The sequence below is a fragment of the Coenobita brevimanus genome, chromosome 100, assembly GCF_032717465.1.
Source record: "Coenobita brevimanus isolate Jiangsu-jjx chromosome 100, ASM3271746v2, whole genome shotgun sequence".
Taxonomy (NCBI): Eukaryota; Metazoa; Arthropoda; class Malacostraca; order Decapoda; family Coenobitidae; genus Coenobita; species Coenobita brevimanus.
Window position 1 is genome coordinate 8502656 of NC_137053.1, and position 17381 is coordinate 8520036.

The 17381-nt window shown below is 42.2% G+C and overlaps 1 protein-coding gene across 1 annotated transcript in view; it reads right to left on the bottom strand.

Moving 5' to 3' along the window:
* LOC145414572 (beta-alanyl-bioamine nonribosomal peptide synthetase ebony-like) overlaps positions 1-17381 on the bottom strand; it is a 178681-nt gene that overhangs the window by 56642 nt on the left and 104658 nt on the right. Inside the window, exons 7-9 of the mRNA XM_080284090.1 lie at positions 5556-5631; positions 5076-5187; positions 1715-1882 (exon numbers count right to left, since the gene is read on the bottom strand). Of these exons, the coding sequence (XP_080140216.1) occupies positions 1715-1882; positions 5076-5187; positions 5556-5631 (356 nt within the window). The remainder of the gene's footprint in view (positions 1-1714; positions 1883-5075; positions 5188-5555; positions 5632-17381) is intronic.

Here is a 17381-nt window from a genome sequence, read left to right on the forward strand (position 1 = left end):
ATGGGTTGAGTCATTAGCATAAGAGTGGATAGGGGTTGATGTACAGCTTTGAAGGTCATTGATGAATGAAAAGAACAGAGTTGGTGATAGGACAGAACCCTGAGGAACACCACCATCGATTGCTCTAGGAGATGAACGGTGTCCATCTACAGCAGCAGCTATAGACCAACCAGAAATGAAACTAGAGATGAAAGCACAGACTGAAGGATAGAAACCATAAGAAGGCAGTTTGGAAATTAAAGATTTACGCCAGACTCGATCGAAAACCTTTGACGTATCAAGTGAAATGGCATTCCTGTCGCCAAAGTTTCAAAAGGAGGATGACCAGTAGTCTGAAATGAGAAGATCGTCAGTGGAGCGTCCCTGATGGAACCAATACTGATGATCGGAATGCAGGTTGTGATAGGAAAGGTGCTTTAATATTTTTTTTTAGTAAGAACAGACTCAAGTACTTTTGAAATAAACGATGTTCAAGCAATTGGGCGAGAGTTAGAGGGCTGGGAAAGGTCACCCCTTTTTTGGGTCAGGCTGAATAAGACCAGCAAGAAGGAAAGGTACAAGTTGACAAAGGCAAAAGAGTTTACTTAGGGAGTGTGTAAGCACTGAGGCACTGTTCTTGATGAGAGCAGGAGGAACCTCATCAGGCTCATATGCCTTGTTAATACTGAGGCAAGTGATGGCAGAAAATACTTCAGTTGAAGAAATTTTAATGTCAGCCATGAGGAAGTCAGAGGGGGGAAGTGCTGGCGGAATAACACCAGAATCGTCTGTGGGGGAATTGGAAGAGAAAGTCTGAGTGAAAAGTTCTGCTTTGTCAGCTGAAGTAATAGATACAGAGCCATCATAGTGGAAAAGATGAGGGAAGGGTGATGAGGAAATGTTTTTGGCAAGGTGTCAGAAGAATTTGACTTGGAGAGTTCAGAGCATTTAGTAAGAATGAAATTACTTATAGCAGATTGAAGAACAGACTTAGCACAATTCCAGGCCGGAACAAAAATGAGATTCAGGGATGGGTTGATTCCGGTACCTTTTGTAGGCCTTGTCGTGGACAGCATTAGAACAAAAGTGATTAAACCAATTTTTTTTTTTTTTCATCAGCCACTGGGCATGAAAAAGGGATATATGCATCCATGCCCCAGAGAAGAAACTCCGCAATGCGCAAAGCACACTCAGATGGCTCTCGGACGTAGAAGCAATAATCACTGCTCGGAAAATTAAAGTACTGCCTGAGGGCCTCCCTATCAGAACCTCCAAAGTGCCTCAGCTGCCGCTCCTTGAGAGGGTCCACGGGCCTTACTGGAGTGACAGGAAAGTTTAAGGTGGTAACGCTGTGACCAGAGAAACCCAATGGAGAGAAGAGATAACAGTGTAGGGAAAAGGAGTAGTTGTAAGGAAGAGGTCAAGTACATTACCCTGTTGTTTGAGCAGTAACCAATCTGTCTTGAAAAGGCAGTGTTATAATTTCCGATGCATAGCGCGGCGTAAGTTCCATTTATTACAGAACCCATGATGAAGATCTGATATTTAGTTGATAGATCATGCAGCATACCTATTAATTAACGTACTTTTAACATCTAGATCTAAACAAAGAAACCACAGCACCCAGACCTTGCAGAGAAACCACAGCACCCAGACCATACAGAGACACCACAGTACCCAAACCAATAAAAGAACCCACAGCACACAGACCATACAAAGAAGCCACAACACTTACCCGGGTGGTCCGAGTGTGGGTTGATTATGAACTTGTCAGGCTGAGCTCCTCCCACATAGCCACTAGCCAGGTTGAGCCCAGTAGCATATATCTCTCCAGTTTGTCCCTCTTTCACCTCGGCACCCGTGCTGTCCACCAGGTATATGCGGCAGTTGGTGATGGGCGACCCTATAACCAATGCCATTCCAGTTGTAACTTTATACAGTAATATTCAAGATTTATATGACAGTAGTATTTCTAGATATATGTGACTAATATATCTTTGTGTTCTGTGGTAGTAATGAATTGAGACATAGGTAGTAATAAATATTTTCAAAGATATGTGGTCCTTATTTATCTGGGTGTATATGGTGGTGAAACATAAGTACACTAGTATGTGGCAGCAATTTATATGCGGTATGTATATGTGGTAGTAATGCATAATTGGTGTGGCAGAGTAATACATAAAAGTGGGCATATGTGAGAACAATATTTCAAGTTATCTGGGCGGCAATATCAGAGGGAATGTACACACACAAAAAAGTACCGTTACAGGGAGGTCCGATGAGTTTCGTATTGAACAATCCGGCTGTCTCGGTAGGGTTGGAGGAAGGCAGTTATCAAACGTTTCATTCGTGGTGTAAGTTTGTATCGTGCAGTAGGTGTTACGATACTTTTTTGTGTGTGTACATGTGGCAGTAATACATACTGGTTTATGTGTCTGTGTACAACTGGCGAAAAAACTGACCTGCCGTATGACTCTTTCTGGCAGCTTCTACATGATAAACAAATGAATGTTTATGAATGAGTCAGCCAAAACCTACATTCTTTGCTAGAAGGGTCCTGATTGGCTGAAACGTTGAGAAAAATAAAAAATATATCATTTTTACACTTCAATGCAGGCCTAATCCTGGGTAAAAGTATTCAGTATATCATTAATATAGCAATGTATTTACGCAAAAAAATAAGTCACACACACCACAAAGCCAGCCAGGAGACAGGACGTGTGTGCTGGGCAATCCCCAGGTTCTGTCCTCCCCCCTTACTGTTTTTTAAGCAGCCTATACCCCACTGACCGGGCTAATGTATGGCCCGGCCTGTACTATAGGTGCAGGGAATCTTTGAACGAACGAACGAACAAATAAGTGCGACGAAAAAGCTGTGTAACTGAAAATAATATACAAGTCCATATTCACGTTAAATGGCGTCATTGGTCGTGGGAAGAAAGTGGCTGTGAGTAACTCGAGCAGCTTCGTAGTCAGCTTGACCGAGAACGCGACGTTGCATATAATGTTACTATACTAGCTTGACTTAATACTTGAAATTATATTTAATGTCTTATTTTAGTACTCATCTACCAACAGGAAACAATAAATTCATAGTAAATAACAACGGAATCATGTATATGGTGTTACTTGTGAACAGATAGTGAGTTCGAATCACATGAGCAATGAATATGAATGCCCTGTCTTTGCTATTATGATATGGATGTCCAAAGAGAACCACAGGAATAACTTTGTGTGCAAAGAATAAAACTAGTTCTCTGTGAGTTTTAGATATTATAATAATGTCCTTATGTCATCATTATTTAATTTTGCTTCGTGGAATCCGAGCCTGAGGGAATGTGTGTGTGTGTGTGTGTGTGTGTGTGTGTGTGTGTGTGTGTGTGTGTGTGTGTGTGTGTGTGTGTGTGTGTGTGTGTGTGTGTGTGTGTGTGTGTGTGTGTGTGTGTGTGTGTGTGTGTGTGTGTGTGTGTGTGTGTGTGTGTGTGTGTGTGTGTGTGTGTGTGTGTGTGTGTGTGTGTGTGTGTGTGTGTGTGTGTGTGTGTGTGTGTGTGTGTGTGTGTGTGTGTGTGTGTGTGTGTGTGTGTGTGTGTGTGTGTGTGTGTGTGTGTGTGTGTGTGTGTGTGTGTGTGTGTGTGTGTGTGTGTGTGTGTGTGTGTGTGTGTGTGTGTGTGTGTGTGTGTGTGTGTGTGTGTGTGTGTGTGTGTGTGTGTGTGTGTGTGTGTGTGTGTGTGTGTGTGTGTGTGTGTGTGTGTGTGTGTGTGTGTGTGTGTGTGTGTGTGTGTGTGTGTGTGTGTGTGTGTGTGTGTGTGTGTGTGTGTGTGTGTGTGTGTGTGTGTGTGTGTGTGTGTGTGTGTGTGTGTGTGTGTGTGTGTGTGTGTGTGTGTGTGTGTGTGTGTGTGTGTGTGTGTGTGTGTGTGTGTGTGTGTGTGTGTGTGTGTGTGTGTGTGTGTGTGTGTGTGTGTGTGTGTGTGTGTGTGTGTGTGTGTGTGTGTGTGTAGGGACAGGCCGAGTTAGTCTTGGAGGTGTAGGAACACAAGGAAAAAATTCTTTCGACTCTATACTTTCCTCCTTTCTTCATAAATTCCTTGCCTTACTTTTATCCTAATGCGACGTACAAACTCCTGCATGAGGTTCGTTTTCGTATTAACTGATAGTTTCAGGGCCCACATATAAATAACAGGTTAATGACAGCTTCTATTGTGATAGGGAAAATTATGTTTTTGAGGATGTTCAGCACAAGGAATATAGCATCATATGAGATTAAAAGTGTTTCAGGGAAATCTGTTGAGATGTCTGGTGGCTCATTTAAACCACTGGTATTCCATTATTGTGCAATGCGTAAAGCAATGGTATTCCATTATTGTGCAATGCGTAACGCAATACTGAGGTGTGTTTTTAAGAAATATTAATGAAGAGTTCTAAAATAATTTCCTGTAAGTGTTGTCAGATGGATCTTTGGACACGTGAGATTTTCATCTAACTCTTTCATCCAATGATACTCAGCATTATATTCTTGCTCACTCCAGACGACTGTATGTACCAAGGATAATTTTTCTCTCCAACAAGGAGTGTGTGTTTTCACCCCTGTTTGTTTGTTTCTTTGTTAGCACGATTACTCAAAAACTAAGAGAGATTTGGACAAGATTTGGTGGGTAGATAAATCGATTAACTTTTGAGACCGATCCGGATCGTATTACAGATTCTGTTAGCAGGATTACTCAAAATCTAAAAGATAGATTTGGCCCAATTTTGGTGAGTAGGTAGCCCATGTCCCAGGGAACAATCGATTACCTTTTGGGACCAATTCGGATCTATTATAGATTCTGGATCCGGAAAACCTTATTTGTGAAACCCTAATCAATGAGAAAACCTAACCCATTATGAAAAGCGGTTTGGAAATTTCGTTGCCCTTGTCGGAGAGATGAGCTCCATTGAATGACCCTCTAGTTTTCGAACTAGGATGGTCAGATAGTGCCTTAATTATATCCTTTAGTACTTCAAGTCCTTCCTAAGTTGAATAAAACCGTGGGGAGGCTGCAAGATAAAAGCCAATAAAACACCTCATCTAATGAAAGGATTAAAATCTCTGTGCTTACCTATTGGCACTTTGCTGTTCACTAATTTCGCTGCGGCTTCCTCGCTGCTTTTCAACTGCAGGTACGTTACATCACCCATGACTTCCGTTGATCCATAAAAGTTGCAGATGATCTATTGGATAGAATTGCAATAAATCACTATATGCTGGATCATACATATACTCTCTCTCTCTCTCTGTACACACACACACACAATATTTAGGTTCATAGCATTATTATTTTTGCCTTGACCTCTTCGGCTGTCCCATTGTCCCTTCTCCGCAATTAAGCAAGTTTTATCATATTCTCTCTACATCAACACAATTAAATATCCCGTGGAAAAGTCTTCAAACTAGAAGGGTAAGATTTACCTTTCATTAGCCCCTACGCTACGGGAGACATTTAGTAAATGAAATCAAATCAGCAAGTGTAGGAAGAGAATGATAAATAGCACGTCATCGGACTGAAGGACCTCCAGAACTGAACTAAACAAGGTCTCACCTGGCCAGTGTTGAAGACTCGGAAGAATGACTGGAGGAGGTCTGATGGGAACACCTCACCCGAACACACCCACAGCCTGCAAGTTGAAATCTTAAACAACAGAAGGACATGCAATAATTTAGCCAAACAAGAAACCCGGAAACATTTTCCTTTCACATCTTTAAAAATATGATATTATATGGAAACATGCCTACCGACGAATTGAAGAGCATTGCAAAGACTGTAATTGATAATGATGTCCTGGTCTGTAGCAGTGACAGGAGTTGTTGTTGTTGTTGTTGTTGTTGTTGTTTGTTGAGGCTTAATGGTCATCATTCACTAGGAGGCCAAACAAAAACAGTGAACGAAAATACAGAATAAGACAAATAAGGCAGGAGGAAAGACGGATGGTCTACGGAGCCAGACGAGCCGGAAGCATAAAATAAAAAGCAGGAAGGTTAGCAAGGCTGATCGTCTCACACCTGATCAAGTCAGATGGAATACCCATAACCAAGTCGTCTGCCCGGAGAAGATCGCACAGGGTCTTATAGTGAGATTCCCCGAACTGGTAAGACAGGGTGCGGGTGCCAATAGCCAGAAAGTGGTGGTAGGTAGAAACCTCGAACTGACGGTTATTGGCCTTAAGGGAACGGCGAGATGGGCCGCGCTCCGCAGCTGGAGGAGGGGATGACCCATCGACTTCCACCTCGGCCGAAGAGTCAGTCGATGCATCTTTGGGCATAGAGATGGAGTCGGAGGGAGAGGCCTGTCCCTCCTCATGTGCTGGCGACTGGTGGTGGTTGGCTGGAGGATCCGGGGGCAGGGCACTGGTCTGGTCCAGAGCCGGGTCGGTGATCGGCTGGCAGTTGTGCCAATTCAATGTATCCAGCCACAGCCACTTCCTAGGTGTCTGACGGGAGTGATAGGGGTGAGATGGGGCAAACACCAGCCAATCAACGTTACCTCAGCAATGTCTCTTAATCGAGCCACCAGCTTATTCGTTTGTTCAGTTTATAACCCAAATTGTTTCATACAATACAAGCTTCCTCTCGAGACTGTGAGCTTCGCAATTCATCACTCAATCACTATCACCTCACTCAACGGATGTGGCACCCCAAGCTTCCCTCCTATAGTTACTAATACTTTAACATGCTGTAACTATGAAACTACTCCGAATTCGGCATTTTGTCACAGACACTTTTTGATTTGGGATTTCCTCAGATCACCCTCTGATTTACAACATGCTATAAAGAGTCACCCTGTTCCGTTTTCGTTTTAGAAGGCTCCAAAATGCTTGCATACATCGGCCTCGGTCACCTAATGGCGGTTCTCCATGCTACTCGATCTCTGGCAGCTTCCCTATTTAGTTCCTTAATCCTGAGGTCACATGCAATGACCTCGTCCATGGTCTTTTTCGTTCTACCTCTCGCTACCCTACCCCCAACATTAACATTTCTCACTCTCTGCACCCAATTATCATCCTCCATCCTCTCCACATGCCCAAACCATCTCAAGCTAACTCTCCTCATCAAAACACCAATACACTCTCGTCCCATCTTACATCTCAACTGTTCCATCGTAAAACTAGCCCCCATCCCCCAGGCCCTGCACTCAAAGACTCACTGCACTTCTACTTAATCATTGCCATTTCTGTATGTTTGAGCCTGTGAATATCCTCTTCCTTTACGCCCAGGACTCACTACCATACAGCATTACACTCCTATTACATGCCACATGCAAAGATCTCTTAACACGAAGGGAAAGCCCTCTCAATGTCAAGAGAGGCAACAGCACCCTGAATTTCTTCCAATCATTACTCACTCTGGCCATAGAGCTAGCTCCTGCCCCACCTCCGGAACATAATATATCTCCCAAATAACAAAACTCATTCACACACTCAAGAGACTCACCAGCATGTTCAATCCTTTCACGACTGACAATATCCACATGCTCTCCACAACGCAGTGCGTACATGAAATCAGCATTATCTCGCAGTCTATCTCTAATACCACTACATCTCTTATGGACCAACTTATTACAAACACTGCACAAGATGGAATTACTTCCCACACCCTTTTGACAAATCACACTTGGCCACCCTCCCTCTTCTTTGACATTACCGCCCTCAGCCCTAGATACCATCACTTTTGTTTTATCTCCATTTGCACTTAAGCCCTTGTGTCCCAAACCATCTCTCCACTTCCTAAATCCTTCCTCCGCCTCCCTTTAATTTCCTGCAGTCAACACCAAATCATCAGCATACAACATCTCCCACGGGAGTCCATTTCTGATGTCACGTTAGAGGGCTTCAAGTACCATGATAAACAACAAAGGTCTCAAGACTGATCCCTAATACACACCAACGTTCACGAAAAACTCATCAATCAAATCTCCATTCACCCTTACCTGGGTGTTTGCACCCATATACATGATCGTAACTACCCTAACCAGCCACCCCTCGATCCCAAGCATCCTCACTGCCCACTTCACCACCTCTCTAGGGATTCTGTCAAAGGCCTTCTCCAAATCAACAAAAACATAGTAAAGTTCCCTTTTCTTTCCTATATATTTTTCTTGAAGCTGTCGAACAATGAATATAGCATCAGTGGTCAATTTGCCTGACATAAACCCAAACTACATCTCATCAATATTCACTCTTTCTCTAATCATACCTTCTTGAACTCTCTCCATTACCTTCATTATCTGATCTAAAAGCTTTATGCCTGTATAATTTCCTCTTTCCAGGGCATCACCCTTCCCCTTATGAAAATTTACAATTACACTCTTCAGCCAATTATCTGGACAACACGCTCATATATAATCACATTTATCAGGTCAATGACTAACCTCACTCCTATACCTCCTTGGCCTTTCAACATTTCAGCAGTCAACCCAGAAACATCTGCTGCCCTCCCCACCTGCATCCTACCTATTGCCCAGCTCATATTTGCGGCGTCAACCAAAGGTCAAGGGCCAAACACTGGGTCTGCTGGCTCCACTCCAAACCTTCCCTGTTCCAGTCAAACTCCCCATTCAACAACCGGCAGTAATGCTCTCTCCATGAGTCTTTAATATCCCCACTGTTCACCACTATCCTTCCTTCATCATTCTCCAAACACTGCTCACCTACGATATCCCTATTCTCTCTCTTCATCTGGTTTGCCACCTTAAAAATCATATTCTTCCTTTCCTTACGATTTATTAGGTTATCAAGTAACTCAGACTTCGCAATGTAAACCTCTTTTCTAACCCTACACATGGCAGCCAAGTACAATATTCCTCTTTGTTACCACCCTTCTTCCATTCCCGGAAAAGCTTTCTTTTCTCCTTAACTGCAGCTTCTACACCCTCATCCCACCACCAAGTCACTTTATGTCTTAATGGGCCTCTTGTCCATCCAGGTACTGAATCAGTAACTCTCAAGAGGTTGGTCTTGAAGGCTCTGTACTGCTCATTAACACTTCCGTCCACGTCTTCTTTTTCAGTCACCACTCTCATTTCGCTACAGAAGGCATCCCTAACTGCTTGGTTTTTCAACTTCCATACTTTCTTCTTAGGTGCATAGGTCCTCTTTTTCATTACGCGCTTCTTAAGCACCATGTCACATATTAATAACTGGTGATGCTGCATACACTCCTCACTCCCCATAACTTTAATATCCCCCAATAACCTCCTATCAGCCCTCCTGACCATGAAATAGTCTATCTGGCTCCTATATCCCCTTGACTCGTATGTAAGCAACTTTCTCTCTCTTCCTATAATGTGTGTTGCACATAATCATGTTCATCGCCTTCCTAATCTTAAGTATTGTTTCCCCTTCCTCATTTTCAGTACAATATGCACATCCTCCATGCATTCCTTCATATCCATGAGCTGCTTCACCTACTTGACGATCCAACTCTCCCATTAATATTAGTCTCATCATCCCCCATACCACTTACTACATGTATAAAGTCATCCCCAAATCTATCCTTTGTGCCTCATTCAAGCCTGCCTGTGGAGCATATGCCGATATAATTGCAAACATCATCCCACCAAACAAAATTTTTACTACAATTATCCTATCACTTACTCTCATAACATTCATGACATATTCTACCCATACTTTCTTAACCAACACACCCACATCCACATATCCATCCATCCTACCCCGCCAAAACAACTTATAGCAACAATCCCTCCCAGCAATGTGTGTGTGTGTGTATGTATATATATATATATATATATATATATATATATATATATATATATATATATATATATATATATATATATATATATATATATACTGTATATATATATATATATATATATATATATATATATATATATATATATATATATATATATATATATATATATATATATATATATATATATATATATATATATATATATATATATATATATATATATATATATATATATATATACAGTATACACACACAGTACCCTCGCGTCCAGTACGGTGTTTTTGTCAAACAGTACTACCTTACTGAACTAAATCTGTACTGGACAACAACAGACCTTATAGGAAAAATGAATAATGTCAGACAAACCTTGAAAAAGTCCCCCCTAAATTCAACTTAACTACATTTTGACACAACTAAGATTTTACCAACTGTTAAGGTGAGTGGTGATGGGCTTGTGGGGGGAAGCAGGAGGGGTTTCTGAAACTGTAGTAGGTCCTACTGACCCCTAGAGGAGGGCCTTCAGGATCCTGAGAAGGCCTCTCTGCTTCAGCCTCCTTCACAAATCCCTCATAGTCACACACTGAGACATCGTCGTCGTCGTCATCAGGGGGAAGTGCTGCTGCTCTCGCCTGTTGTTGGGGTTCTCCCAGGGCTCTCTCATCATCTCGATGCTCGAAGAACCTTGTGATGAGGGGTCTGCCTCCTCTGATTGAAGTGTTGCCTGTGTAAATCCACATAGAACCGGACACTGCTTTCCACATTAGCTAACACTTCCTGGCATGGCACTTCGTTGGTATGCTTATTCAGTTCCTCCTTTATTATCTCCACAGCATGTAGGAATCTGCCACATGCTGCATTCTCAAGTGGAGATCCTGGGAAGGTGAGGCAGAACCAGCAGCAATAGCTTCCTGCTCTAACTGGGCCTCGTTTATGGTGGCAACCCATCGCATTGCCTCCTCCGGTGTCATCACTTTTCTCTGGACCACGAGTCACGAGGAAGACATAATGGACTGGTGCAGCAGTACTAGAGAAATGTTCCTCAGTGTTGGCCCATCTTCCCACTCGCGCACGGGTAGTAGTACTGAACGCAGCACGTCAGTATTCGAGAAGAACTCCTCGGATTAGGCCCACTTTGCACGGCAGATCCGTATATACTATGTATATATATATATATCATCATCATCATCATCAGCCGTTGAGGTCCACTGCAGGACCGGCCTATCCCTCCCGAAGCAGGGACGATACAGCCAATGTATCTCTACCTATGGCTTAGGCTTTCTGGTAGAGACTGTATGTAGCGTGAGAAGTGTTTGTGAATGTGATTGTAGTGTTGTAGTGGCTTTGGATGTGTGTGTAGTCTGTGAACCAAGTGTAAGCGGCCCGCCTTAAGCCGATTGGGTGCAAGCATACTAGTATGCGACACTGGTTCAACCACAGCACCCCTTGTGTCTGCCAAAGTAGCAAGTGGCTTGGTGAACGCTTCCCAAAATTTTTACAACTCTGGCAGGAGGCGAACTCCCGCTCACCAGCGTGCAAAACGCACACTCTACCACTGTACCACAGAGGCTATATATATATATATATATATATATATATATATATATATATATATATATATATATATATATATAGATAGATAGATAGATAGATAGATAGATAAATAGATATAGATATAGATATATAGATATAGATATATAGATAGATAGATATATTCGGGTGGTCCTTATTACTAAGGGTGGAAAATTAATTTTGGAATATTTTGTTTGCTGGAAATGTATAGTGTGAGTTTAGGTGTACACTCTTGAAACACCAATTTTAGCCGAAGTGGATGATATTTACTGGTGCCGCATCTTACCCAAAGTTTGAGCCTGAATAATCAAAATTATTGTTGTGATAATCTTTTCTGTTATTTGAAAAAAGTGTTTGCTTTAGGCCTACTTCATTGGAGGCTACATTCTAGTAACAACTGTATTTGTTTCTTTTTTCAGGGATATGCCTTTTGAGTTATTATTGTGCACTTATTAACCATGACTGAAATGAAATTGTCAATACCAGTGATGAAAAGCACGAGCAAAACCAGGATTTGGCTTATTGGCCAACCAGGTGGAAGACTACTTGGAAGTAAGTTACCTCTTTGTGGAGAAGTGTTAGCTAAACTTTTGTACCTGATGCGAACAAAGACACGAACACTGAGGGATTCAGGATGTGTTCTGTCTGAGGAACTAAGGGGACTGGGAGAGAGCTCGCATCCCTGTATCTGAGCCACGGAATCGTATCCCCAAAATCGAATCTCTCTATAAAGAATGGAGAAAGTTGAAGAAGAGTAAGAACTGGAATACAGAATGAGAGGAGAAGAGAAAGAACTTCTAAGAACAGATGAAAGATCTCTCTGCCATTGTACACACGAATGCCTTCGACCTCATCAAAAATCGTGAGGATAAGGGGTTTCTTGTGGCTCAGTGAGAGAAAGGGAGACGAAGTTCTATGCTGGGTAGTGATGTCAAACTCCATCAGAAAGAAGGAAGACAGTGAGAGAAACAACAGATTGAAGAGGGGATGAGAGGGCGTGAGGAATGTCATCGAGCAGTAAGAGAGGAAATAGTGGAGCTGGAGGAAAGCCCAACTAGTGATGAAGAAGTAACAGGTGACGATAATACAGATATAGCAGGTCCTTCCTTTTCGGTTGCAGCTCCTTCTCTGAAGCGCCAACGAACATAAAAAACTGTTTTCACTTCTCCAGTTGCTGCTGCTTTGGATCGGACCAAGACTTCTGACCGTGCTGCAGTCATGCTCTTGTGACCATTTCTGCCTGTGGACAAGACCCAACAATGTATACTATCAACAGGCAAAGTATCCACCCAAATCGAATCACGAGTCGAAGGGAATCCGCAGAATGGCTGAAGAAATCATGCCATCAACGCCACTTGTAATTAACAGGAGCAAATGTCACTGAATGCCTTCCAATTCTCGTCTCAGGTGATGGAGTTTCAAAGCTTTTGAATGTACTCAGTTTGGAATCAGGGACAGGAAATGTGATGGCCAATGTCATGACTGAAACCTTCAATGACTGGAGTATATCTGAACGTGTGGTAGGAATGGCTTTCGACACCACTGCCAGCAATACCAGATTGTGGGCAGGGGCGTGCACCCTTAAGGCCCTATCACACGGTACCTCGTACCAGGAATGGCCGAGGAAGATTTAAGTGGAACAAAACTTGGACGCTATCACACACGTTCCTCGTATCCTCGGCAAAGGACATGCTTCTCACACTGTTGCCAGAGCCCCGTCTCGCGACTGTGGACAGTGATCGCTGTCGCTGACTCGATAAAGAATAAGGAGAAGCAACTTTTGTTTACAAACTCGTACACACGCGGAACTGCCTCAATTTCTCTATAAGGGCGAATTCAGCTGCCCTTGTCCAGGAAATCGATGATAAAGCCATCAGTATGTTGTTGTTGTGGTGGTGTTTTCAGGTGGCGACTGGTTCGTCTACTCTACCTGCAGTGGAGTCCTCAGTTGTAAACACGTCATATTTTATCGACATCACAGTTTCCTCGGTGTAGGAAATATTAACTCTTTATAAGGCCTTCAAAACGATTGATATTTATTATAAAATATTAATAAGTATTCAGTGTTAGGCTAAATGTTTAATAATGTAGTATGATATATTCTCTGTTGAGTAGCCTGGGTTTTGGTCACACTGTTTTGCCCGTCGTATCGTCGGCAGGAATCCACACAGACGGGTTCCAAATGCCCGTGGTATCGTCGGCAATTTTACCACGTTACCGTTCCGATTTACCATCGTATCCTCGGCAAACCTCGTATGAGGTGCCGTGTGATAGCCCCTTTATTCAACAACAGTTGCACATGGATCTCCACCTGGCTTGTCGGCATCACATTTTTTACATCCTTGTTCAAAACACCTTCACCATTTGCCTTGGACCGTCCTCTGGTTCCGACATGCACATATTCAAGCAGTTCAGTGCCAAGTGGAATACAACAGACACAACATGCATTCAAACCTTGAATGGCAATGAGGAAATACCGGTAATTGTTAGTGAGCAATGTGATGAGCTCATAGCATTTTGTATGAAACAGTTGTAAGAAAGCCAACCTCAAGATGATTATCGAGAACTGCTAGAACTGTCCATTGTTGACTTGGATGGTGTACCGACCTGTGGAACACGGTTTCAGCACTCTGGTGCTTTCCACCATGCCAGATGGATGGCTAAAGTTATATACAGCATCAAAGACTCAAAGTCTATCATTTCCATCATCAGACAAGCACCACACTGAAAGAAGGCCGAGGATTGAAGCGGTCTGTTGTGTTCATCATGACGCAATACCTGAAATCATGGTTCATGGCAACAAAAGCAGCTCTACCTCCAGTAAACAATCTGAGACTTCTCCAGGAATTCTCACTTTGACCTGACAAGGACATCTCACAAGTAAGCTTGAAAGCATTTGGTCGTCATTTGTGGTATTTGTCAGAGAAGTTAGTTGGCTTGGCCTTTTTTGATCCAACTGTCGACCCTAAAGAAATGTGAAAAATGGTCATGTTCTCTTAACGAAAAGGGAAGCAAAAAGCAACTAGTGAGAGCAACAGTTGAACTTGAAGTGACAGCACTGAGACAGAAATCAATTTCAAGTTTTGTGACCAGCAACACCATGAAGATCATGACCCTTCTTAGCCTTCCTTTTTCATTCCTAGAATTCGATCTAGCCACATGGGAAAGTCGTGAGGATTACAAGGAAGCTGAGTGCATCGTCCAGGGGCTACAGGTAACAAATGACTTTGCTGAAAGAGGGGTAGCACTTATTCAAGAGTTTAATCCAGTGATGACCAAGAACGAAAATCAATGGCAGTTTCCTCTCCAGGTTGTTGAACAACACAGGCAAGTGTATCTAGATGCGAAGAAGCATAAAACTAGGCAAAAATGAATGGGAGTTGGGATCCCATGATATCCCCTCTCAGTGTGGGGCTAATACTCTGCAATGACGGGGACCTAGGTAACCCAATGGCACACACACACACATATATATATATATATATATATATATATATATATATATATATATATATATATATATATATAACAGAACGGAGGAAGGCAAAACAAATGAGTAAAAAAAACAATCCATACACCAGATTACTGGCGTCCTCCGTTCATAAAATATCTGTAACAGTTAGACTTGAACAGCTGTGGGTTGAAATTTGGAGGGAAACAACTCTGGGGAAGCGAGTTCCAGAGAGACGCAGTTCGGGAAATGAAAGAATTCTGATAGGCAGAAGTTCTGCAATATGGCTGAGTGACATTCCAGTCATGAGCGCTACTAGATGCCCGTGTAGCACGAGGGAAGGCATAGAGAGCTGGCATCATGGACGCAACTTCGTCTGAGAATTTGGCAAAAAAATATCTGTAAAATAATGCAAGGGAGGCAACATTCCTTCTTACTTGCAGGGGAGGTAGTTTATATGTAATGGCAGGGTTGTTAATGATTCTAAGAGCTTTGTTCTGAATTTTGTCTAGTTGTCTTAATGCAACCTCTCCACATCCATTCCACTAGGGTGAGCAATATTTAAGTTGAGAGCACACATGACTCTTATAAATTATAGCTAACTGCTCTTCGGCGAAGGAGTTGTGGACTCTGTACAATAATCCAAGTTTCTTTGAGGCGGTTTTAGCAAGTGATCTGACATGAGAGGTCCAGCTGAGGGCACTGTTAAGTGAGACGCCAGGAATTTCAATACTTTTGGAGATGGGAACATTAGTAGCACTGAAGGTAATGTACGAATCTGGCAATATCTGAGTAAACTGTCTATATTTAGTTTTACCAGCAGTAAAAGAGACAAGGTTGTTTTGTCCCCATTCACTGATCGTAGATAGATCTTGATTTATGGAGATGGCTGTACCGAGTTGAGAGGTAGAGATATTAGACTTTGTAAATGGGTGTCTGAGTGTGAATGAACTATGTAGTGTTGAGTCATCAGAATATGAGTGAATGGGATTGTGGGTGACAGAAAAGAGATCATTAATATGAACCAGAAATAGGGTTGGTGCCAGAACTGATCCCTCCGGCATGCCGGCGTTAATTGAGTGGAAATTGGAATATACATCATCTGCTTTTACACTTACTTTCTTGTCACTAAGATATGAAGAAATCAAAGGAACAAAAGACGTTAGTCCATAGCAAGGGAATTTGGACAGCAGGGAACGGTGCCATACTCTGTCGAAAGCTTTAGAGATATCAAGAGCTACTGCATGAGTTTCTCCAAAAAGATCAATTGATTGATGGATGGTATGAGTTAAGAGATTGAGTATGTCAATGGTGGATCTTTCGTGGCGAAAACCATATTGTCTATCACTAATTAAGTTGTTGGATTCAAGATGTTTAACAATGTGCTTATTAATTAAAGTTTCAAATACCTTACCAAGAGAAGATGTGACAGCTATTGGTCTGTAATCGGAGGGGTCAGACGAACTTCCTTTCTTCGGAATTGGGTGGATATTGGCTTCTTTCCATGAATTTGGGAATAAAGAAGTACGTATGCATAGTCTGAATAATTTAGCTAGGACAGAGGCAAGTTCAGGGGAACACTTTTTCAAAACAATTGGCGGAATTCCATCTGGGCCTGGAGCTTTGTTGGTAGGTAAATTGTCTAGGATGGATTTTACGTATCTTGTCTGTATTTTAAGTAGGGCAATTTCGGGAGAATCAAGTTCCAGTACTGGGACATTCTGGCTGGTATCGTCTATGGTAGAGTTTCTGGCAAAGGTACTGACAAAGGTATCTGCTTTCCCATGCGGGTCATTTGTAATGTTGCCATCTGAAGATTTTAGTGGGGGAATGGAAGATGACTTGTTAAAGTTATTATTGAAAGAATTAAGAGTTGACCAGAATATTCTATTGTCATTAGGGTTGTTAAGTAGTTCTGATGCTTGCTTTTGAAGAAAGTTTGATTTAGATAGATTTAATACAGCTTTGCATGATTTCTAGCAATTTTAAATTGGAAGAGTGATTCAGATGTTTTTTTTTTATTTTAAGTAAGAGTTATATGCTAATGACTTTTGGGCTGTTGCTCTGGCACAGTTGCCATCAAACCATTTTGGAGAGTTCGATCTTTTAGTGAATTGTTGACTTGGTATGAATAAATCCATACCAGATAGTATTAAGTCGCCAATGTGGGACTGGGTAGAATGGGGATCACTAGAGAAGAAAGACTGTCATGGAATGTCAGCAAGATAATTTCTAAATCCATCCCAGTCTGCCCTATCACAGTGCCATCGGGTCACCCTGACAGGTTCAGAACGGGGAGGTGTGGGAGGGTTAACTAATGAGGCTTTGATGAGATTGTGGTCAGAGGATCCAAGTGGTGACAGTACCTCTATCCTGTATTGATCTGGATTATCTGTCAAGAATAAATCCAAGAGATGGGCATTATGGTCAGGATTATCAGGTATTCTGGTTGGTTGCTTTACCAACTGGGTGAGATTAAACGATTCCGCAAACAGCTCGCACTCTAGACCAGCGTCGTCAGTCTGGGCAGAATGCAATAACCATTCAACAATATGTATGTTAAAATCACCCAAAATGGTAATTTCGGTGCCAAGGGCAAGGTTAAGGTTACTCAACTGAGTGGATATGGAATCA